We start from the raw sequence: 23,880 nt of genomic DNA, 5'->3' as shown, positions 1-23,880 counted from the left end.
TAGTCAGTCATTGGTGTCATATTAGACCATGTCATCCTATTATGTTTGGAAATGGCACTGAAACCACCCAGAGGAGAAATGTACAGGCCGCAAATATCCCAGGGACACTGCATCAAGACCATCATATCATACAGAGGTACTCTCACAAAGTGATGTCAGTGACATCACTTCAACTCATCACACTCAGGAGCTTTTGGGTGGTGCTGTGCTCCGTAAAACACAGCACCCTGGACTGTATATGACTGGACAAAGCCGTCGATGACCTCACACCGTTCATTCCCATGTGACGACTCAACGGCACATTTGAAGCTCGTGAAGTTTTAGCTTGCTACGATGGCGTCTCATGCGGGGGATTCTCAAGACATAACATGCGTAGTTTGAGCTGCTCGGGGGAAGTGACGTTGCAGATGAGCTCAGTGCTGCCTCTTCTTGAAGGCTGACCGGGATACTGCAGGCTGCCGGTAGCAACTAAATGATCCCAATAACCTTTTTCTGTGTGCGATTTTAAAATAAACGGTTTCAAGGACATACATTTGGTGTAATCGAAGCAATTATTGGTACCATGACTGTCTCCTAATGTTTTATTTATTTACACAAATGTTGCCCTAGAAGATTGGCATTTTACCATTCACTATAATTGGGATATCCTTCTTTCTGAAAACAACAGCCTGCAGTACCCCGGTTGGCCTTGGAATTCATGGCTTCACTGAGAGGGGGCAGTTGTTCTCTCCTCCACAGAACACATACACACACACGCGCACACACACACGCACACTATCCGGTAAAGCACAGCTAAGACATAGGGATATGCAATGGAGAACAACAAGATTGGTTGCTTGGTTGCTTGTTTGACTGATTTATTGGCAGGGGGAAGAACACACACACACACACACACACACGCACACACCTGCCATGTCAGAGGTAGTGAATCATAACGGTGTGTTTAAAGTGTCAAATACAACAAGCCCAGCAACCCAGAGGGGCTGAAAGAAAGAAATACACACAGGCAGACGCACATGTACACATTCTGACACTCTTTCTTCTATTCTCTTTCTGCCTAGATGTCATGACTTGTTACTCTTTATTCCCCTCCCTCGGCCATGCACACACCCTCTCTCCTGGTGGGTGTTAACCGAGTCATATCGGGGGTCTTTGTGTGTGTCCTGCGTCGGCCCATTACCCCCAGGGGGGCGCCATCGGCCCTCACCTCCTAAGAGCTCCCCCAGCGGCGCACAGATCTGCTCCACTGCCTCTTGAAGAATCTCCCTGGCGACCACCATCGCCATGGACAACACCCCCTCCTCTCCTGCCCGTTGTTCGTGGTGATGGACCACTCGGAGGATGCTGGACTCCAGAGCTTCATAGTCGGAGCTGGATCAGACAGGGGGAGGGGATCATTACACTACATCTGCACAAAGCCCTCAGGGTCTGTCTGAAACAATAAACACACATTCTCATAATATACCATCTAACACACACATCAGACAATACAGACACCCAAAATGTACAAACACACGCAAAATATCACCCACATGATTTATCCCATCAATTCTGTGTGTGCGCGCATATGTGGGTGTGTGCGTGTACCTGTCGAGCACATCGTCCCTCATCAAAGTGAGGGAGAGTTTTCCTCTGTGGTGGAGCTGCAGTAGTTTGATGTCGTCTCTCCACAGCAGAGCAGACTCACACACCCTAACCCTCTTAAGGTAGCGCACTGTCTCCCCCGGCAACCCCACGTCACATTTCTGACCACACAGGACCGGGACATACACACAGTCTGATCGCTCCTTCTGAGAGACACACACACACACACACACACACACACACACACACAGACAGAAAGTACAAATACAAGACACAAAGATAAACGTAAACTCAACCTCAGACACATAAACAAGTACACAAAGGCTACAATACAGACACATGCAAACACACACACACACACAAATCACATACATAAATACCATGCACACGTGAACATGTCCCCACACATTACCTGGTTGAGGAAGTAGGCGTAACAAAGTGTTGAAGCCACAGAATCTACATCTGGGTCCACCCCTCCTAGAACAGCATGGACTTTAGGACAGTCAGGTCCTGATGCCTGGAACAAACAAAAAAGACAAGCAAACACAAATACAGAAAAGGTTGACAAGATCAGACAGCATCAGAGTTATTGCATTGGCAACGTTTACACTTCAGTTTGTTTTTCTGTTCTGTGGATTAGCAAGCATTTTAAAATAACTGTAGAATGACCTGAAATATGACCTATAATTAATTACAATATGAGTGAAATAGTTTTCCTTCCAAAAAGTGGTAATGAAGTATGTTACATATAAGCATTTCTAAGTTGGAATGGTTTTGGCATATACACTCCTAGAAAAAAAATGGTTATTTGGGGTTCTATATAGAAACTTTTTGTTCTTTGGATGAGATTAAACAACCCTTTACTAAAAAAAGTTGTATATATACACATTGCTTTCAGAAAGTATTCATACCCCTTGACTTATTCCACATTTTGTTGTGTTACAGCCTGAATTCAAAATTGAATTAGATAGATTTTTTTAAATCACCCATCTACACACAATACCACATAATGACAAAGTGAAAACATGTTTAAGACATTTTTGCAAATGTATTGAAAATTAAATAGAGAAATATCTAATTTACATAAGTATTCACACCCCTGAGCCAATACATGTATAATCCCCTTTGGCAGCAATTACAGCTGTGAGTCCTTCTGGGTAAGTCTCTAAGAGCTTTGCACACCTGGATTGTACAATATTTGCACATCATTATTTTAAAACATTCTTCAAGCTATGTCAAGTTGGTTGTTGATTATTGCTAGAGCCATTTTCATGTCTTGCCATAGATTTTTAAGCCAATTTAAGTCAAAACTGTAACTAGGCCAGGATTGTTGTCTTGGTAAGCAACTCCAGTGTATATTTGGCCTTGTGTTTTAGGTTATTGTCCTGCTGAAAGGTGAATTTGTCTCCCAGTGTCTGGTGAAAGCAGACTGAACAAGGTTTTCCTCTAGGATTTTGCCTGTGCTTAACTCTATTCCATTTTTTTATCCCCCCCCCCCCAAAAAAAACTCCCTAGTCCTTGCCGATGACAAGCATACCCATAACATGATGCAGCCAACACCATGCTTGAAAATATGAAGACTTCGTGATGTGTTGTCTTGGACATGCCCCAAATATAACGCTTGTGTTCAGGACATAACGTTAATTTCATTGCAAAATGTTAATTTAGTGCCTTATTGCAAACAGGATGCATGTTTTGGAATATTTTTATTCTGTACAGGCTTCCTTCTTTTCATTCTGTCATTTAGGTTAGTGTTGTGAAGTAACTACAATGTTGTTGATCCATCCTCAGTTCTCTCATGTCACAGCCATTCAACTCTGTAACTGTTTTAAAGTCACCATTGTCCTCATGGTGAAATCTCTGAGCAGTTTCCTTCCTCTCCGGTAACTGAGTTAAGGGAGGCCTGTATCTCTTTTAGTGACTGGATGTATTGATACACCACCCAAAGTGGTAATAACTTCAACATGCTCAAAATGATATTAAATGTCTATAAAAAAAAGTGTTTACCCATCTACCAATTCTTTGCGAAGCACTGGAAAACCTCTGGTCATTGTGGTTAAATCTGTGTTTGAAATTCACTGCTCGACTGAGGGACCTTACAGTTATGTTACTTACTTATGTGTGGGGCACAGAGATGAGGTAGTCATTAAAAAATTAAGTTGAACACTATTATTGCACACAGAGTGAGTCCATTCAACTTATTATGGGACTTGTTAAGCACATTTCTACTCCTGAACTTATTTAGGATTACCATAACAAAGGGGCTGAATATTTATTGACAAATGACATTTCAGCTTTTCATTTTTAATAAAATAAAACATAGTTCTACTTTGACATTGTGGGGTATTGTGTGTAGGCCAGTGACACAAAATCTAAATGTAATCCATTTTAAATTCAGGGGCATGATTTCGCATGGACATAAAAATGGCTAGCTGACGTCCGACACCATTAGCTCACTATGGCAAGGGGAAGATCGAATTCATATTTTGAAACATTGTGCCGAGGTCTGAGTGGCAAACCACAAGGTTCAAACAAACTTGTGCTGTTGCAAACTAAATACTATCAAGAAGCAAGAGGAAATAATGTTTAATAAAAGCATACACTCTTAGATAAAGAAAGGGTTCTATATGGACTTTTTTGGTCAATTCAAAATGTAACTGCCATTCTGATTCAAAAACCAACTGCCAATTCATTCCAGCATGACAACGCAATAGGACTGTGGTTGAACCAACTTGGAAGTAGCCTGCCAATAAGCACGTTATTTTCAATGTATTAAAGTAAGCAAAGTTGATTATTTAATTGAAATATATAAAGCCAAAGTCATATGATATAAACTATAGGCTAGATAAATAAAGATGAAACATTATTAGAAATTGAGCACATTTGTTAGCTAGCTACCTAGCTAACTCAGCTAGCTAAATATAAAAAGTTACATTACTTTAATTCACCACTTTACAAGCCAGCCAGCTAACTCTTTTAAATAAACATTCTTTTTTTATTATGGGATATTCCAAATAGAGCAACAGACGCAGTCTGACATTGGCATTATAGCCAATTGTTTGTTTTATGTCAGTATTTCAGTGTGGAGTCAATTTAGGGGACAAGCCTCTTTCATGAAGCCATAGCAGACTGTGGCTGACAGAGGAGGAATGTATAAATTATTTATTATAAATGAAATATAATAAGTATTAACAAACTGTTTTGCTCAGTCTGGCAGTAACCCAGAACTAACAGAGGATCTCTCTTTCTGCTGCTGCTGACAACAAAGGCATGTAAGTTGTTCTTCTACATCATAGTACTTACAGTGAGGGGAAAAAGTATTTGATCCCCTGCTGATTTTGTACGTTTGCCCACTGACAAAGAAATGATCAGTCTATAATTTTAATGGTAGGTTTATTTGAACAGTGAGAGACGGAATAACAACAAAAAAGTCCAGAAAAACACATGTCAAAAATGTTATAAAATGATTTGCATTTTAATGAGGGAAATAATTATTTGACCCAAACATGACTTAGTACTTGGTGGCAAAACCCTTGTTGGCAATCACAGAGGTCAGACGTTTCTTGTAGTTGACCACCAGGTTTGCACACATCTCAGGAGGGATTTTGTCCCACTCCTCTTTGCAGATCTTCTCCAAGTCATTAAGGTTTTGAGGCTAACATTTGGCAACTCAAACCTTCAGCTCCCTCCACAGATTTTCTATGGGATTAAGGTCTGGAGACTGGCTAGGCCACTCCAGGACCTTAATGTGCTTCTTCTTGAGCCACTGCTTTGTTGCCTTGGCCGTGTGTTTTGGGTCATTGTCATGCTGGAATACCCATCCACGACCCATTTTCAATGTCCTGGCTGAGGGAAGGAGGTTCTCACCCAAGATTTGACGGTACATGGCCTCGTCCATTGTCCCTTTGATGCGGTGAAGTTGTCCTGTCCCCTTAGCAGAAAAACACCCCCAAAGCATAATGTTTCCACCTCCATGTTTGATGGTGAGGATGGTGTTCTTGGGGTCATAGGCAACATTCCTCCTCCTCCAAACACGGCGAGTTGAGTTGATGCCAAAGAGCTCCATTTTGGTCTCATCTGACCACAACACTTTCACCAGTTGTCCTCTGAGTCATTCAGATATTCATTGGCAAACTTCAGACGGCATGTATATGTGCTTTCTTGAGCAGGGGGACCTTACGGGCACTGCAGGATTTCAGTCCTTCACGGCGTAGTGTTACCAATTGTTTTCTTGGTGACTATGATCCCAGCTGCCTTGAGATCATTGACAAGATCCTCCCGTGTAGTTCTGGACTGATTCCTCACCGTTCTCATGATCATTGCAACTCCACGAGGTGGGATCTTGCATGGAGCCCCAGGCCGAGGGAGATTGACAGTTCTTTTGTGTTCCTTCCATTTGCGAATAATCGCACCAACTGTTGTCACCTTCTCACCAAGCTGCTTGGCGATGGTCTTGTAGCCCATTCCAGTCTTGTGTAGGTCTACAATCTTCTCCTTGACATCCTTGGAGAGTTCTTTGGTCTTGGCCATGGTGGAGAGTTTGGAATCTGATTGATTGATTGCTTCTGTGGACAGGTGTCTTTTATACAGGTAACAAAATGAGATTCGGATTTTTTGGTTGTTATTCTGTCTCTCACTGTTCAAATAAACCTACCATTAAAATTATAGACTGATAATTTCTTTGTCAGTGGGAAAACGTACAAAATCAGCAGGGGATAAAATACTTTTTTCCCTCACTGTATATGTCTGCATAGCATTTTGTCTTCATTGTGGCAGATTAACTCATGCTTATTTCTGAAGATTAACTCATGTTTTTGCTCCTTCTTATTCTCTGGAACCAGTCAAACATGTAGCTCAATGGCTAAGGAGTTGGACGTGTGGCAGGAGTTGGACCTGCGCCCGAAGGGTGGCAGGTTCAAATCCCAGGTGGCCGCTTGAAAAACAGAAATGGGTAGAATTGATCTGACAACAGTAGGGCTGCTGGGTTCACATCCTCAAACAATTCCCCTACAGTTGGGTCCTTGAACAAGGCCCTTAACCCAACAACATGCTCTCCATCCAGGGGTGCTGCATGCAGTTTGAACCTGTGACTGTCTCAACTGTATGTTTGGGGGGGGTTGAGAACTGAGCAAAATACACATTTTTGTTGTTCACAGTAACTAATGGACAACGTACAGTACAGTATATTGTATTGTAAAGAAGTCAACCAGAGTTGATAAGGCCAATCATTCAAACAAAGAAATTCCTCCCTGGCCACCTGTGCATGTTTCCAAACTATGTTTGCCTACAGTGCTGTGAAGTATTTGCCCCCATTCAAATTTTCTCTACTTCTGCATATTTTTGATTTTGAATGTTTTTGATACTGAATGTCTTCAACCAAAACCAAATATTAGATAAAGGGAACCTGAGTGAACAAATAACACAACAATTACATACTTATTTCATTATTTAATAAACAAAAGTTATGCAACACCCAATGCCCCTGTGTGAAAAAGTAATTGCCCCCTTTACACTCAATAACTGGTTGTGACTCCTTCAGCTGCAATGACTCCAACCAAACGCTTCCTCTAGTTGTTGATCAGTCTCTCACGTCGCTGTGGAGGGATTTTGGCCCACTCTTCCATTCAGAACTACTTTAACTCAGGAACATTTGTGGGTTTTCAAGCATGAACTGCTCGTTTCAAGTCCTGCCACAACATCTCAATTGAGATTAGGTCTGGACATTGACTAGGCCACTCCAAAACTTCACATATGCTGCTTTTTATACATTTTCATGTAAAATTGATTGTGTGTTTTGGATCATTGTCTTGCTGCATGACCCATCTGCGCTTCAGCTTCAGCTCACAGACAGATGGCCTGACATTCTCTTGTAGAATTCTCTGATACAGAGGAGCAGAATTCATGGTTTCTTCTGTTAAGGCAAGTCGTCCAGGTCCTGAGGCAGCAAAGCATCCCCAAACCATCACACTACCACTACCGTGCTTTACCGTTGGTATAACGTTCTTATTGTAGAAGGCAGTGTTTGGTTTTTGCCAGGCATAATGGGACCCATGTCGTGTAATTTCAGTTTATCTGAGAAAACAAGCAATGTATAGTGTAGAGAATCATTGTACCATCTAAACCACTGTGAAATAACTTTTCAATAACCCAAAATATAGTATTTTCAGCTTTTTGAAGCTGGTGTAGAAAACCGAAAGTAAAAGCGATAGGGTGCAACGGCAGCCTGCAATTCGGAGCATTCCTGCATGTGGGCATTTCTGCATCTGCAGGAACGCCCACCTCCCCATTTGAGCAACCCATTGGTTCCTTCCTGAACACCCCCCCTCCCTCCAGCACCCCATTGGCTCCTGCATGAATTCCTCCCCGAGCGCGACATAAAATCAAATGCGCAGAATACTTACAAGCCCTTAATCAACAATTAAGATTTTTTAAAGTAATTAAGAACATCTGCTAAAAAAAAAAATCTATAAAGTAAACAAATGTAAAAATAAAAAGTAACACAAAATAACAATAACGAGGCTATATACAGGGGGTATCGGTACCGAGTCAACCGAAAGTCAAATCAATATTCATGCTAGTGTGGCACTTTGAATGTGGGTCTAAAGGGAAATAAAAGCATTATCTGAGGTTTTTTTTCTCACGCCTGCCAAACACCTGCCCTCACTGTCGTTAATGGAACTGTGGGAAAATATTGCCCAACAGGCTGGGGCCAAAAACACTGTCTACCGGTTGCCCCACCTCCGCTAGTAAAGCAGGCGGGAGGTTGGGGCGGCACCATGTGCTAAGATAATTCGGAAAAATCCAAATAACTTCACAGATCTTCATTGTATAAGGTTTAAACACCGTTTCCCATGCTTGTTCAGTGAACCATAAACAATGAATGAACATGCACCTTTGGAACGGCCGTTAAGACACTAACAGCTTACAGACGGTAGGTAATTAAGGTCACAGCTATGAAAACTTAGGGCACTAAAGAGACCTTTCTACTGACTCTGAAAAACACCAAAAGAAAGATGCCCAGGGTCCCTGCTCATCTGCGTGAACGTGCCTTGGGCATGCTGCAAGGAGGCATGAGGACTGTAGATGTGGCCAAGGCAATAACTTGCAATGTCTGTACTATGAGACACCTAAGACAGCTCTACAGGGAAACAGGACGGACAGCTGATCATCCTCGCAGTGGCAGACCACGTGTAACACCTGCACAGGATCAGTACACCCGAACATCACACCTGCGGGACAGGTACAGGATGGCAACAACTGCCTGAGTTACACCAGGAATGGACAATCCCTCCATCAGTGCTCAGACTGTTTGCAATAGGCTGAGAGAGGCTGGACTGAGGGCTTGTAGGCCTGTTGTAAGGCAGGTCCTCACCAGACATCACCGGTAACAATGTCGCCTATGGGCACAACCCCACCGTCGCTGGACCAGACAGGACTGGCAAAAAGTGCTCTTCACTGACGAGTCGCAGTTTTGTCTCACCAGGGGTGATGGTCGGATTCATGTTTATCGTCGAAGGAATGAGCGTTACACTGAGGCCTGTACTCTGGAGTGGGATCGATATGGAGGTGGAGGGTCCGTCATGGTCTGGGGCGGTGTGTCACAGCATCATTGGACTGAGCTTGTTGTCATAGCAGGCAATCTCAACGCTCTGCGTTACAGGGAAGACCTCACTCATGTGGTACCCTTCCTGCAGGCTCAACCTGACATTACCCTCCTGCATGACAATGCCACCAGCCATACTGCTCGTTCTGTGCGGGATTTCCTGCAAGACAGGAAATCAGGTGCCTTGGTGGAAGAGTGGAGTAACATCTCACAGCAAGAACGGGCAAATCTGGTGCAGTCCATGAGGAGGAGATGCTGCATTAATTAAGTACTGCAGTGCTGGTGGCCACACCAGATACTGACTGTTACTTTTTATTTTGACCCCCCCCCCCTTTGTTCAGGGACACATTATTCAATTTATGTTAGTCACATGTCTGTGGAACTTGTTCAGTTTATGTCTCAGTTGTTCAATCTTGTTATGTTCATACAAATATTTACACATGTTAAGTTTGCTGAAAATAAACGCAGTTGACAGTGAGAGGGCGTTTCTTTTTTTGCTGAGTTTAGATATCTTACTAGTTAGCCAGCTAGTACACGGTGTCGCTCCTGCCTCCCGCCTGCTGCGTACCAGAGTCTTCCTTAGGACTAGCTGGCTAAGGTAGCACAGTGTCCTTCGCTCCCACTTGTCGAACACCTGCCCTCGCTGTCATTAACAGAACTGCGGGAAAACAATGCCTGACAGGCGGGGGCAAAGGACACACTGCCGCTGTGTACCAGCTATAGCTAGCTACACTTCTCTTTGGCAGCTGGAAATGAACAGATGGTGAGTGATTAGTACCATTAAAAGGTAGAATATTTAACAAAAGTAATTGTTGGCGCTTGTTGATTGATGAAATGTTTTAATAATCAGGCCGATGTGGAGTTTGCTTACCAGACTTTTCTCACATCTTTCAATTCTGTATTTCACCACTGCTTTCCTTAGTTAAATCACATAGGAGAGCAGCAGATGGGTTCTGGAAATCTTGGTTTACAACCCGTTTCAAAAAATCCTCAGTTAAAAAAAAACAGTTGTGGCCTCCCGAGTGGCGCAGCGGTCTAAGGCACTGCATTGCAGTGCTTGAGGCATCACTACAGACAAGGGTTTGATCCCATGCTGTGTCACAACCAACCGGGAGTCCAATAGGGCGGGACACAATTGGCCCAGCATCATCCGGGTTAGGGGAAGGTTTGGCCGGGGGGGCTTTACTTGGTTCATCGAGCTGGAATGGGGTTTCCTCCAACACATTGGTGCAGCTGGCTTCCAGGATAAGCGGGCAGGTGTTAAGAAGCACGGTTTGGCGGGTCAATTTTCGGAGGACAAATGACTTGACCTTCGCCTCTTCCGAGCCCGTTGGGGAGTTGCAGTGATGAGACAAGATCATCATTGGGGAGAAAAAAAAGTGGATTAAAAAAAGGTTTCTCACAAATCCCTCTCCTCTGAATTCTGCAAATTACAAAAAGTATAAGAACACCTACTTCAGATATCCCAAAAAATATATTTTACAAACAAATTTCAAGAATAAATAATATAAAGTCAAATTGGAAAATCATCAATCAACTGTTGAATAAGAAAAAGGCATCTACAACTATCCCATCTCAATGTATTATTGAAAATAAGAACTATAGTGATCCTGATGTTATTTCATTGTGAATGTGGGTTCCTCCATGTCAAAGAAAATAGAGAAAACGGACGGAAATCCCTTGGATTACATTAAGGTAAATGTCCCTTCTCTGCTTCAGTTTGATCCTCCTGGTGTAATGGAGGTGATGGAGGTAATTAGTAACTTAAAGATATCAGCAGCAGGCCATGATCTGATTGGTGCCTCTTTGGTGAAATCAGTGTCTTCCTCGATTACTGAGCCTCTAACGTATATCTTCACCAAATCAATGCAAACTGGTATTGTTAATAAAGAGTTTAAAATGGCCAAAGTGATCCTCCTCTATAAATGTGTGTATGAGAGAATGTTGAAACATTTAAATCAACACTGTATTCTATATGAGCACCAATATGGTTTTCGTAAAAACTACTCCACAGATATGGTTCTTCAGCAACAATGAATCCGCTCGTCATCTTCTTAGATTTATCCAAGGCGTTTGACACAGTTGATCATAAAATATGACTTTCTAAATTGCATTATTACAGTTTTCACGATTATACACATAATTGCCTGTATAGTTATGATTCTTGTAGAGATCAAAGTGTTTATGTTTATGCAAATGCTTTAGTTCTCAGGCTGAGAACCGCCTGCAGCTGCTGATAGTCACGCAGCCTCAAGGCCGAGATGTTCCGAAAGTAGCAAAGGGCCTGAGACTACACAGGTGTGGTTGATGCCTTATAGTAGGGTGAGAAACCACAGTCTAGACATGTTTTTCTCATCTTAGATACTTTGTATCTAATCCAATGCAACAATGTTAAGGTATGATTGACGGTAGGTTGTCCACACCAACTAGTATAAAGAGTGTCGTCTCCTGTTTCGCCACACAGATCTTTACTATAGACTACTGAGGTATTCTGTATGTAAATCTCTGTCTGCAATTGCATTTTATTACTAAAGAGTTTTATACCAAGGTTCCTGTGTCATCTATCTGGAAGACTGATTGTTGAAGGAAACTTACATCACCCCATGCAAAGGACCACCCAACACTGTGCTGGAATGCAGTACTCTGAAAAATCCATGAATAACGCAAAATATGATTTGTGATGTGTGTGATCAGTGGTTTGTGTGTACTTGCATCCGTGTATCCTAGTCACAACTACCAGCACTAGTACTACACCAATGAGAATGAAGAGTACTACGTCATACACGGTTGTGACAGGATGGGATAGTAAGTATCTGGGGTGGTTGTTACATTGAGCTAGTCAGCATATTAAGGCAGTATTGGATATACACGCCAACTGCAGTATACCGTGCCACACTGGCCTGCTGAAATCTCTCCTGGATACAACCATAGGTCAAATAGGGAAATTTGCAATGAATACCCATCCATATCTCAGTCTCATATTACCGTGCATGTCCATGATTAGAGTGGATGAGGAGGGGAGCAGGGGAGCAGGGGAGGGATGGGCACTGGGCAGGGATATCTGTTTGAGATGTTAATATCGGGTCTCATGTTTCTTAAGGTGGATGGATGGGGGAGGTGGGAGAAGGGGGGGATTGGTTCGGTCGATACTCTGATGGCTACGGGAGGAAGAGACGCATTAGTGGAGAAAGGAAAGGCCACTCACTGTCTGTTCCACTGCAGCAGCAGCACACAGACAACAAAACACACAGCCGGTACCACTCTCTCATCTCCATTTCACCGTGTGCTCCTCATCTAAAATTCACCCCATTCATCTCAAGGAGGCTCGGGGTGGACAGACGCAGTGCTGCTGCTTTTCTCTGCCTTCCTTAGCCGTCTTATTGCTTTCCCTCTCTCTTACCCTCCATTATCTCTGTCCTTCCATCATCTCCTCTCGTTCACCGCCACTGTCTTCTGTTTATGAGTCCCTCCTACTCCCCCCCCCCCCCCCTCCTCTATAGCTCAGCGGTAACATCGTGATTCCTTCTCCAGTGACGTGGCTAATTTAGCAGGGCTGCCTGCCCATAAAGCCTTCCGTACTAAAGACTAAAATGACTTACAGCTGACTGCTGCCTGGGCATCAGTGATTTACAGTGCGTCGTCGTGAATAAAATGAAAGCTTTTTATACAAATGTATACACACACGCGTACATATCAAAACACAGACACACATAGACACATGCGTATTGCCCATGTGTGTAAGAAACAATAGTCTGTGTGTTTCTGTCAATCACATTCACTGTCCGAGTCAAAGAGTGTCCAAAGTCTAAATGTTTTAGGTCTACTATGGCAATACATCTCTGTATATATATATATGCATCTCCATATATGTCTCCAATCTCCACAAAGTGTGCAGACACTGGGCAGGGTTCTGCCGTGGGGTGAACAGTGTGATCCACTTCCCAAATCCCCTTGCCAAAGCCTAGATCAATCTGTTCCTCAAAAACATGTGTGCACTGTGTATGCATGCGTGCGGATGTGGACGTGTGTGTGTGTCCACTAAGCACATTGCCTTAGTGCCATGCCAGAGAGGGAGCAAGAAAGAGAGAGAGTGAAAGAGAAAGAGCCACAGACAGAAAGAGAAAGCGAGCGAGTAAGGAAGATAGACCCAGTAAGCACTTATACAGGAAAGCCAATTAGAGGTATGGATGTTCTGGATGGTTGCCATGCAGGAGAAGATGAAAAAGGAGGAAGAGAGGCCATTCACACACTGCAGTGCTAAAGGAAGGTGAAAAGAAAGATGGCGAGAATGGGAGAGAGAGGGGGGGGAGCAGTCCTCATGTCGATAAACATGTTTTGTACTACTCGGCATCTCCAACCACGACACAATCAGCTAGCATCCTTATAGTCCAGTTGCATGAGCATGAGCACGAGCCTTGGCTAGTGCGAGCCTCCTGTTTCTGTAGCGTGAGACAGCTTGATGTACAAGTACAACCGCTGGACAGGACGCTATACTCCATCGCAGGGCCTTAACCTCAATCCGTCTCCTTAATGTGGTGTGCCAAGCAGAGACGCATTGGGTCCCGTTTTTACAGCCTTCTTTGGTATGACTCGGCCGAGGATCGAATTCCCGACCTTCCAACCTCAGGGCGGACACTAAACACAAGGCCACCGAGTTGGGCCATATCGTCCAATTACTCTTTCTCTTTCAGTTGGCTCAATTTATCCCAATCTCCATGGTGGATCCCATGCTCCCATGTGTATTTCCTGCTTTCTGTTATGACATCATCTCGGTCTTATCCTTCTATGTCATCCTAGTAGGATCCCATGATCTCATCACACAAAAAGGGAACTGTGTATTCAATGGATGGACCAGCAAAAAAAATATTTAAAAAATCATTGCACACACACTACCTACAACACACACAACTACCTACAACAATAGGCATACTGACACTATTAGGCTGTAATGCATGGCTCTGGACGTATACAGAAAACGACAGCCTTCACTGGGGTTTGTCTATTCAGGGAGCTTTAGACACAACATGACTTTATGGAGAATGACCAAACCAAATCAAGCAACTTTAGACCTCGCCCACATGTTTACTGTGGCTACAGGCCTACACTCCTTTATACCGTTGTGATGTAGCCTAAGCCTACCTAAAACGAACAGTTAATATCCTACCTGTCAAGTAAGTGAGTCGTCATCATCATGAGGTGTTTACAACAACTTTTTACTGGAAACTACTTCCCTGAGCTCTGCCGAGACAGTAGGCCTTAAATGCAAATAGTCTGCTTGATGACAGATTAGTCGTAAACAAAATGCAAATAGTGCGCTTGATGACAGATTAGGCGTTATCTGCAGCATAGGTGCATACGGGCTGGTGCGTGCCTCTGATGAACTTGCTGTTTCCATGCATTCCCTGATCGAAATGCAATTTTAAAAAATGTGTGGGAGGAGAAGCTTATGGTTTGGACCACTCGTTTTTATTCATCATTCAGGCCTTGCGCCGTAGCCTACTAAATGTGCTGCTTGTGGGGCAAAGAAACGAGAGACTGTGCAGTTCAGCAACAGGAATACAGCCTGTAGCATGTCGTCATCATCCCAATCAGTAAAACCCTTATTAACCCCGGGCTGTTTAGGCTAAAACTCACCAGCATGGTCTTGGCCCGCCGCAAATAATCTTCCATGTTGGACTTTGTCGTTGCGGGGACGCTGCAGTCTCCATATACAAGTTTACAACGCTGGTTGTCTTTACGCTGTTGCGCCGCCGAATCCCCCGCTGCGCTCACTGCAGCACTGGCTCAACGAGCGGTCCTCCCTCTCCAGGCTGGCCAGATATGGAGTGGGTGTGACGAGAAGCTATCCAGCGGGGGCGCGCTCGCTAAATTCAACGTGCACCCAGCGTTTGGGAATCCCCGCCAATGGCAAAAATGTATCCGGGTAGATTAAAGCAGTTTGCGACAGGAAAGCAAACATGGATAGAGCGCCCAGACGCTTCAGAAATGCAGAATGCTGCAGCACCGAGGACACGGTTTGACGTGTTTGTCGTAGCCTACTGATGAGACTGTCCGACCACGGAGGCCAAAGACTGTGTGTGTGTGTGTGTGTGTGTGTGTGTGTTTATGCGCGTGAGTGTTTCGTGCGTGTGATCGCGTGCGCGTCCCGTTGGCGCACAAATTGATAATATGCACTGCGTGACAAATAAAAACCCAGAGAGGTTGTTTTTAAGAACCGTTAACAAAATGTTGAATGCTCATACAATTTGCCTTGGCATACATTTTATTTTTATTTTTTGAATTAAAACGCAATGTGAAAATGTTATAGGATAACATAAAAAACACACCTTTGGGAAGATCTCTCTCTTTTTCACACACAGATTTGGAGCGACTTGTGATTGACCGCATGCGAAAGGCGTTTGGCGTTACAAACTGTAGTCCTCGTGTCACATAGGCCTACCCAACCATTTCATAATACCGGTAGGCCATATGTAAATGTGGTGCAACACACACCTCAGCAGTCCGCCTCTCACCCATCTTCAAGCTCACTCCTGTCCTCTATAAACAGGAGGCCATGACTGTAACTGACTGGCTATCACTTCTATCACTTGGTAATAATTCATTTTTGTTCCTCAACAAAATGCAATTCTATAATTGTTATTAGAAACTGTGTTGTTCGAGCCCAGAACGTTGATTGGCTGACAGCTGTGGTATATCAGACATATAACACAGGTATGACAAAACGTTCATTTTTACTGCTCTTATTACGTTGATAACCAGTGTATAATAGCAGTAAGGCACATATATGGCCAATACACCATGTCTAAGGGCTGTGTCCAGGCACTCTGCGTTGCGTCGTGCGTAAGATCAGCCGTTAGCCTAAGTTTATTGGCCATACACCATACCCCTCCGGCCTTATTGCTTAACTATATTATAGCCAAAATTGTTGTTCCTTGTTTGAAACCAAAATTAACAATTTTCTGAAGTCTACTTTGTTGAAACCACACAGAAGTTGTGGAGGGACATCCGATGTATGAGCAACAAACAACTTACCAGCGATATGAGATTTCAGCATGGACAGCGGCGAAACATGGGTCCCGTCTCGACTCCAGAGAAGTGACCTTCAGCACCACACTGTCGGTGGACAGCGGCCGTTAGGTAGGCGGGACTGTCAGTAGTCTAAATCTCACTGGCCACTAAGGAAAAACCCGTTTAATGAAATAGGGCTGCACAGTAGTCCTGAACGGGAGAGCGCCCAGTGTGGTTGTTCAGCCATATTTCAAACGTTCAAACTTTACAATTGTACATAATAGGGAATACATACGTGAAATAGACTTCTTCAGTGATTCGGACTCTAACCAGGCTAGTCAACTCCACAACGCGAATATTCTTGCAAATAAACTGGTCATGCATGAGCAGGGCAGGTGCATAACCCATGGTGTGGGCACGGGAAGAACATTATAGCTGAGAGGCGGGGAGGGGAGGTAGAGAGAGGGAAATGATGGAGAGAGCTGACCACTGCCGCCCAGTGTCCATTGCCCGACAGAGCATCAACGGTCTTGCCCGCTTACCAGCCACTGCGCTACAACTGTCCCCCGTACCAAATTAACTTCACCTTGTAATTTCTCTGAAAAACTGTCTCCGAGGTTAATGTGTAATTCACTCACTGTTCACAACTGACAGACCAATTTTTATATTTTTCCAATAATTGGTATTTTCACCGATCACGTCAGATCATGTAATGTGATCTGATTGGTCAAAAGACCAATTAGTGAAAAAAAATATAGGCCGGTCTTAATAACTAGTCTACTTGAATTACTTAATGAGGACCAGATTTATCTCGTGATGGCACCAACCAAAAAGCCACTTTTCTGTCATGAGGCATATTATATAGGTTCACCAGAACTTGACTGAGTTTCCAATAACTTTTAACGACAACAAGGAGACGCCATCACCACCACCACCCCACCCGCTGTTTTATGGGGAAATAGAGCAATCGTGGAGCATTATGCGTCACCACTAAATAATTTCCCCATTACTCCAACGGTAGGGCCTAAACCTTACCACTCCCAAACCGGCTAATTTTTCCGTTGAAACAATAGGGTTAATTGATTTAAATGTTTCGCTCTGCCGCTATGCGCCCTGATGACTTCACGAGGGGTCTTTAAAGATTATTATCATAATTTCCATTATCCACATCTCTTTTCAAATGGGAGACAGAGGAATAACATCCTGCCCTAAGCTGAACAAATAATTATTAGACTCTCGAAACAAACAGACGACCCCTTTCCCCGCAGCCCCACCCCATGTGCGGGCCCCCTCCCTGCGCCTTTATCCCCCTACCTCCTTCTTCAGCGGTGTGCCGCCTTAATTTATGCAAAATTAATTGATATATATTTTATAATTGATGTGCTGTAAAAATTAATGAGTAATTTATGTAATTAGTCAATTAAGGATAATTCCAGCATATGTTCAGTATGCCCAGAAGGTGTGCTTTACAAGTAGTTATTTGTCCAGGAGTTGGATGCTGCGAACACTACCTAATTAATTTTGTTATGCATATCAGCGCGATGTCTAGGCCTACTTAACGGCCCCCTATGTGAAAACAGATTTAATATTTATCTTTCCCGCGCGTTTAAAGAGGATGTATCCACCCGCATTAGCCTCTGTGGGCCTCGAAGGGCACCAACTCAATTTTAGGCGCTGAAAAACAATGCATTTTTTCTTGAAGCCGATAGGCCGAAATTAGTTTTAAAAGTGCTTTATTTTAAAGGTGGTTATATGAGGACTCATACGCTATGTATAAAATATACTCTTATATGGCGCTGGTGGCTCTGTAGTGCTTGAAGGTGGCAGACATAACGGGAGAGATCTGTTGGCTAATTAATTGACATGTTTTGCAGGGCCAGCCCTGGGCATAAGCTACATAGGCATTTGCCTAGGGCCACTGGCCCTTTTTATTTTTGACTCAGTCGGGGTCTTAACTTACTGTTGAATGCTAGAATGCACAAAGTGCCATTTCGAAATTTGGTTGTGCATTCAGTAACATTTTTTAGATTGTTAAATTAGTCTAGGTGGCTAGATGCTAGGTGCTGGCTGCTGAGGGGAGGACGGCTCATAATAATGACTGGAACGGAGCAAATGGATTGGCACCATTCCACTGATTCTGCTCCAGCCATTACCACGAGCCCGTCCTGCCCACTTAAGGTGCCACCAACCTCCTGTGAAGCTAACATATGGAATTGTTTTGAGATGGTCATACCAAGGATCATTTAGCGATTTGATTTTTAATATTAGGACCCCTTTAGATATCCTAAAAATACAGTACCAGTCAAAAGTTTGGACACACCTACTCATTCAAGGGTTTTTCTTTATTTTAACTTTTTCTACATTGTAGAATAATAGTGAAGACATGAAAACTAGGAAATAACACATATGGAATCAGATTTTTCAAAGTAGCCACCATATGCCTTGATGACAGCTTTGCACACTCTTGGCAGTCTCTCAACCAGCTTCATGAGGTAGTCCCCTGGAATGCATTTCAATTAACAGGTGTGCCTTGTTAAAAGTACATTTGTGGAATTTATTTTCTTCTTAATGCGTTTGAGCCAATCAGTTGTGTTGTGACAAGGTAGGGGTGGTATACAGAAGATAGCCCTTTTTGGCAAAAAACCAAGTCCATATTATGACAAGAACAGCTCAAATAAGCAAAGAGAAATGACAGTCCATCATTACTTTAAGACATGAAGGTCAGTAAATACAGAACATTTCAAGAACTTTGAAAGTTTCTTCAAGTGCAGTCGCAAAAACAATCAAGAGCTATGATGAAACTGGCTCTCATGAGGACCGCCATGGGAAAGGAAGACCCAGAGTTACCTCTGCTGCAGAGGATAAGTTCATTAGAGTTAACTGCACCTCAGAAATTGCAGCCCAAATAAATGCTTCACAGAGTTCAAGTAACAGACACATCTCAACATCAACTGTTCAGAGGAGACTACGTGAATCAGGCCTTCATGGTCGAATTGCTGCAAAGAAACCACTACTAAAGGACACCAATAAGAAGACACTTGCTTGGGCCAACAAACACGAGCAATGGACATTAGATCGGTGGAAATCTGTCCTTTGGTCTGAGCAGTCCAAATTTGAGATATTTGGTTCCAACCGCCGTGTCTTTGTGAGACGCAGAGTAGGTGAATGGATGATCTTCACAAGTGTGATTCCCACGTGAAGCATGGAGGAGGAGGTGTGAAGATGTGGTGGTGCTTTGCTGGTGACAAGGCACTCCAACATGGCTACCACAGCATTTTGCAGCGATACGCCATCCCATCTGGTTTGCGCTTAGTGGGACTATCATTTGTTTTTCAACAGGACAATGACCCAACACACCTCCAGGCTGTGTAAGGGCTATTTGACCAAGAAGGAGAGGGCTGCATCAGATGACATGGCCTCCACAATCACCCGACCTTAACCCAATTGAGATGGTTTGGGATGAATTGGACCGTAGAGTGAAGGAAAAGCAGCCAACAAGTACATAGCATATGTGGAAACTCCTTCAAGAATGTTGGAAAAGCATTCCTCATGAAGCTGGTTGAGAGCATGCCAAGTGTTGACTGGTACTGCATATACACATTTTTGGGGGGATGAAACGTTGAATTTGGCTTTACTGCTATTAGCCCATTAAAACGCATTGAAAAACAACAGATTCATACATGGAAAAACAGATAGTTAAAAAATGTAACAAAAGGAAGTTTGTTTTAAAGTGTCAGTGATATAAGAAAGATCAGGAAATTATTTGTATTTGTCGAATTGCAGAAATCTTGCTTTAAAACTGCTAAATTTTCTCTATCCCCATGAAAAATGTCTAGAATTGCAGGAACTTGACTTTAAACCAAATCTTGCCCAGGGCCCCCAAAAGGCTAGAGCTGGCCCTGCCGTTTTGAATATTCATATATAAAATAGCAAGCTCACGCTTAATTACATTGTTGGACCTCTCTCCAAGGAAGGTAAATCACGGAAGGCTTAATTATTGTAATGTATTCGGGTCCCGCTGGGGCGCACGAGAAGACGGGCGCCGTTGAGGGCCGAGCCGTGACACCTGGCCGTGCAAAATCAGGAGCAGCTTTTGTTATTTCGTATCGGAACTCAGAGGAGGGAGCAAGTTTGTTTACATCCTTGTAGTATACGCGGGAGGGTGTTTAAACAGACAGACAGCAGGTTGGCTGCAAGGAGTCCCCTCACCGCAATTAATCTCCAACAACATGAGTGTGTGTGTGTGTGTGTGTGCGCGCGCGCGCGCGCGCGTGTGTGTTGGCAGGTTGGTTGGTTGCAACGAGTCCCCTCTCCGCAATTAATCAACGTGTGTGTGTGTGTGTGCGTGTGCGTGTGTGCGCGCGCGTGTGTGTGCGTGTGTGTGTGTGTTCATAGCCTACATGATTGATTGTTATCTTAAACTGCAGTTTCAACAATTTGAAAAAGAATGGAATGAAAAGAGATCTTTCTCAATTTACACTCATAGGCTTACCATTGCCATATGTGATATCCTTCTGAACAGTGTGCATAAAGTTAAATTGCATAATGTTGTATTTTCAAGCATCAAAATTACCGGTTAATAGCTTAGACTAGGTTGGAATCGGTCATATTTCGTCACATAAACAAATAATACACTAAGATAGAAAACGAAGATAAACGTAGCCATAACGAATTTGAGATTTTTCCAAGGAAATTTCTTCTTACAATGACATCACACAAAAAGCTCTAGAAGAATTTAAAAAGTGAAAAGCAATGTTAAGAATTCAGTGATCTCTAGCTCTATCTAAGAAAGCATTAAACAGCTCCAGTGTTTCAACTTGAACTTATTAACATAAAACACAGATAAGTGGCACATTTTCATGGACGATTTACGAGAAGAAAATCTAACTTAAATTAACAAAATTGGTGAAAGATAAATTACATTCAAACATGTTCGAATAAAGGTGAAAGAACTGTAAGAACATTTTTGTTCTGTTTTAATTATTTACATTTTACATTTACATTTAGTTACCTTTATAGTTATCATATTCTTCCCTAAACATTAGTATTATTAGACTAGGCTACTATTATGGGGTTTTATATGCTCCATCACTAATATTTACTGTTATGTCCACCTTTCATCCTCTTGGAGCGCGCGCGGGTCCTGATTGGCACGGGCTAAGGGCACGCGGATGAGTTCAGATTCTCCCTTCCCCTCCTCTTTATTCCTCACTATCCATCCCTCCCCTTTCCCCCAACGTGTCCTTGAGTGCTTGGATGCCAGCCTTACAAAAACGGCGCGGGGTGGCCAGAAGAGCTCAATAGGAGCGCTCGGCCCCACACGAGGAGCATCACCAAACCCTCGCCCTGTGCTGTCGCAGAGACTGGTCTCCTATCTCCTGTGTAGCGCGAAAAGAAACAGCAAGAGACGGACTCTTTGATGTGTTGTCATTTTACGCACGAGATGAACTTCTGAATTTGTGTGCGCCGGTGGAGAAATGAGAAACCTTTTGGGGCTTTTTGTGATCCACATCTTTGAGGAATTCATCTGGAGAAAGCATGACCGAAATGTGTGTCTGTGTTTGCCTGACTGACTCACACATGATTTTAGACCACTAAAATACGAACACACAATGCCAGGAAATAAATGATTTTGGAGTCTCCAAACTTTGGACAATCTTGCGCAAAGTCACTGATACTGACCAAAGCCTTGCAACAATATTCAGGCGCCCTCATCAGAAAATAAACAGCAGAGCTAAATCATAAATAGGCTTAGTAACCAAAAACATGCCTCGTCCGGGGAAGAACTCGTACAGTGACCAGAAGCCGCCTTACTCCTATATCTCTCTGACAGCCATGGCCATCCAGAACTCAACGGAGAAGATGCTCCCACTGAGCGACATCTATAAGTTCATTATGGACCGCTTCCCTTACTACCGGGAGAACACACAGCGGTGGCAGAACTCTCTGCGACACAACCTGTCCTTCAATGATTGCTTCATCAAAATCCCCCGGCGGCCCGACCAGCCGGGGAAGGGCAGCTTCTGGGCCCTGCACCCAGACTGTGGAGACATGTTCGAAAACGGCAGCTTTCTACGCAGGCGGAAGCGCTTTAAACTGCTGCGCGCTGAGCACATGGCCTGCAAGAGCTCCCCGATGATGCACTACTTCCACCACCAGGGCAAGCTGAGTGGAGGGCACCATGAGCATCCAGGCCCTGCGGCGGCGGTGGGCAGGCTCCCCCACTTTCAGAGCTACGGCAGCATCAACTGCGGGCAGTCCGGCGGCTTCAAGCACCCGTTTGCCATTGAGAACATCATAGGTCGGGACTACAAGGGCGTGATGACGAGCGGGCTGCCCATCACTTCGGTAATGCAGCACCTGGGCTACCCTATGCCCGCGCAGCTCAGCAGTGTGGTCAACTCAATGTGGCCGCACGTCGGCATGCTGTCAGATTCCATGAGCGCCATACCAGTCTCCTCAGAGTATGCGCCCTTTGGCGTGTCCATGAAGGGTCTCTACCATCACGCCAGTGGACAGACGCTACCCGCTGTTCCCGTGCCCATCAAACCCACCCCGTCTATGGGTCCGATGCCCGGTCTATCGGGCCTTCCGTCCGGCCCAGCGCAGCTCTGCTCCTCTTCATCCATGCTGGAGAAGAATGGTTCCGACCCTTTGGAGGGCAATGGCAACGCGATACACCCGGCTCTTCTGCTGTCTTAACCGGGTAAAACATCAACAACTCGATTCTGTATCTACGAGGGAACGAGAGCAGTATCTAAAATGTTAATCATGTATAGTTGCCTAGATGTTGAGCAGGTATGGAGAGCTGTAAAGGAATTCAGACTGTATCTTTATAGTGATGAGTTGTAGGCTACCACGTATTTCAACATAATTTCTTCTTTAATCCATTATTAGCACATTTTGTGAAGGTATTTATGACATTACATGTGGCACTGAAACACAATGAGGAATTGACCCAAAGAGAGTTTTAATTTAATAATAATAATTTTTGTCAATCAAAATAAAGAAGAAAATCAAAACTTGCTGCCTCAGTTTTTAAATGTATGAGCGGATAATATAAATTATTTCAAAGTTTTTGTTCATTAGATTTAATTGAAAATGGAAACGTGTTGTCTAATAATAACACACATGTTTATTATGGACTGTTCTTATTAGCACGCTAAATGAATATAACATGTAAGATAAATGTTATGACTGTAAAATAACATGATTTATCTGAAGATATTTATAAAGAACTTTAAACGAAATTCATCATCTGTCTGAGTTATTTTGTAAGCATTTCTTTGTGGATTGTTTCGTTTGAATTATCGAGACGTTTTTTCTGATGCTGGTTTGTTTGCTGGTTTTCCTCATTTGTGTGACACCTCGCGTGAAAGGCATGAGAGCAAGTCCCACTATCTTGCACTTATTATACACGATATTTCAGGTGTCAATTTATGTGGTCGAATTCAAGATTAGAGAATCATTCACGCACTCGAACATGTTGTAATATAAATATGGTCTCATTGCCTAATGTAGGCCAATGTTTGCTTTAAGGGGTATCACGATATTCACAGAGCTCGTCACCAAGATAAAGAGTAGATGAGTTTATGCCTTTATGATTATTATGATTGTTATTATGTTGGAATCATATGAACATAATCACGCGCATAAACGAGCGCAGTAAAGCGCCGAACTCTGGG

General features: G+C 43.5%; 2 protein-coding genes across 6 annotated transcripts in view; one reads left to right on the top strand and one right to left on the bottom strand.

The window, feature by feature from the left end:
- The window catches only part of LOC115199827 (uncharacterized), a 51,786-nt gene extending 35,127 nt beyond the window's left edge, over positions 1 to 16,659 (bottom strand). For 2 of the 5 annotated variants that reach the window (XM_029762313.1, XM_029762314.1), the window contains exons 1-4: positions 14,822 to 15,017; positions 1,997 to 2,101; positions 1,588 to 1,790; positions 1,208 to 1,371 (exon numbers count right to left, since the gene is read on the bottom strand). In XM_029762313.1, the coding sequence (XP_029618173.1) occupies positions 1,208 to 1,371; positions 1,588 to 1,790; positions 1,997 to 2,101; positions 14,822 to 14,857 (508 nt within the window). In that variant the 5' untranslated portion in view covers positions 14,858 to 15,017. Of the gene's footprint in view, positions 1 to 1,207; positions 1,372 to 1,587; positions 1,791 to 1,996; positions 2,102 to 14,821; positions 15,018 to 16,219; positions 16,363 to 16,490 lie in introns of those variants that run through there. The other 3 variants (XM_029762315.1, XM_029762312.1, XM_029762310.1) reach the window with 3 other exon arrangements.
- A 4,875-nt stretch (positions 16,660 to 21,534) lies between these two features.
- On the top strand, positions 21,535 to 23,368 carry LOC115199612 (forkhead box protein B2-like). Its single transcript, XM_029761933.1, has one exon. The coding sequence runs from the start codon at positions 21,962 to 21,964 to the stop codon at positions 22,895 to 22,897; it is 936 nt and encodes a 311-aa protein (XP_029617793.1). The 5' UTR covers positions 21,535 to 21,961; the 3' UTR covers positions 22,898 to 23,368.
- Positions 23,369 to 23,880: the final 512 nt, after the last annotated feature.

This window comes from Salmo trutta, chromosome 9, assembly GCF_901001165.1.
Source record: "Salmo trutta chromosome 9, fSalTru1.1, whole genome shotgun sequence".
Classification (NCBI taxonomy): domain Eukaryota; kingdom Metazoa; phylum Chordata; class Actinopteri; order Salmoniformes; family Salmonidae; genus Salmo; species Salmo trutta.
This window is presented reverse-complemented; position numbering and strand designations above follow the sequence as displayed.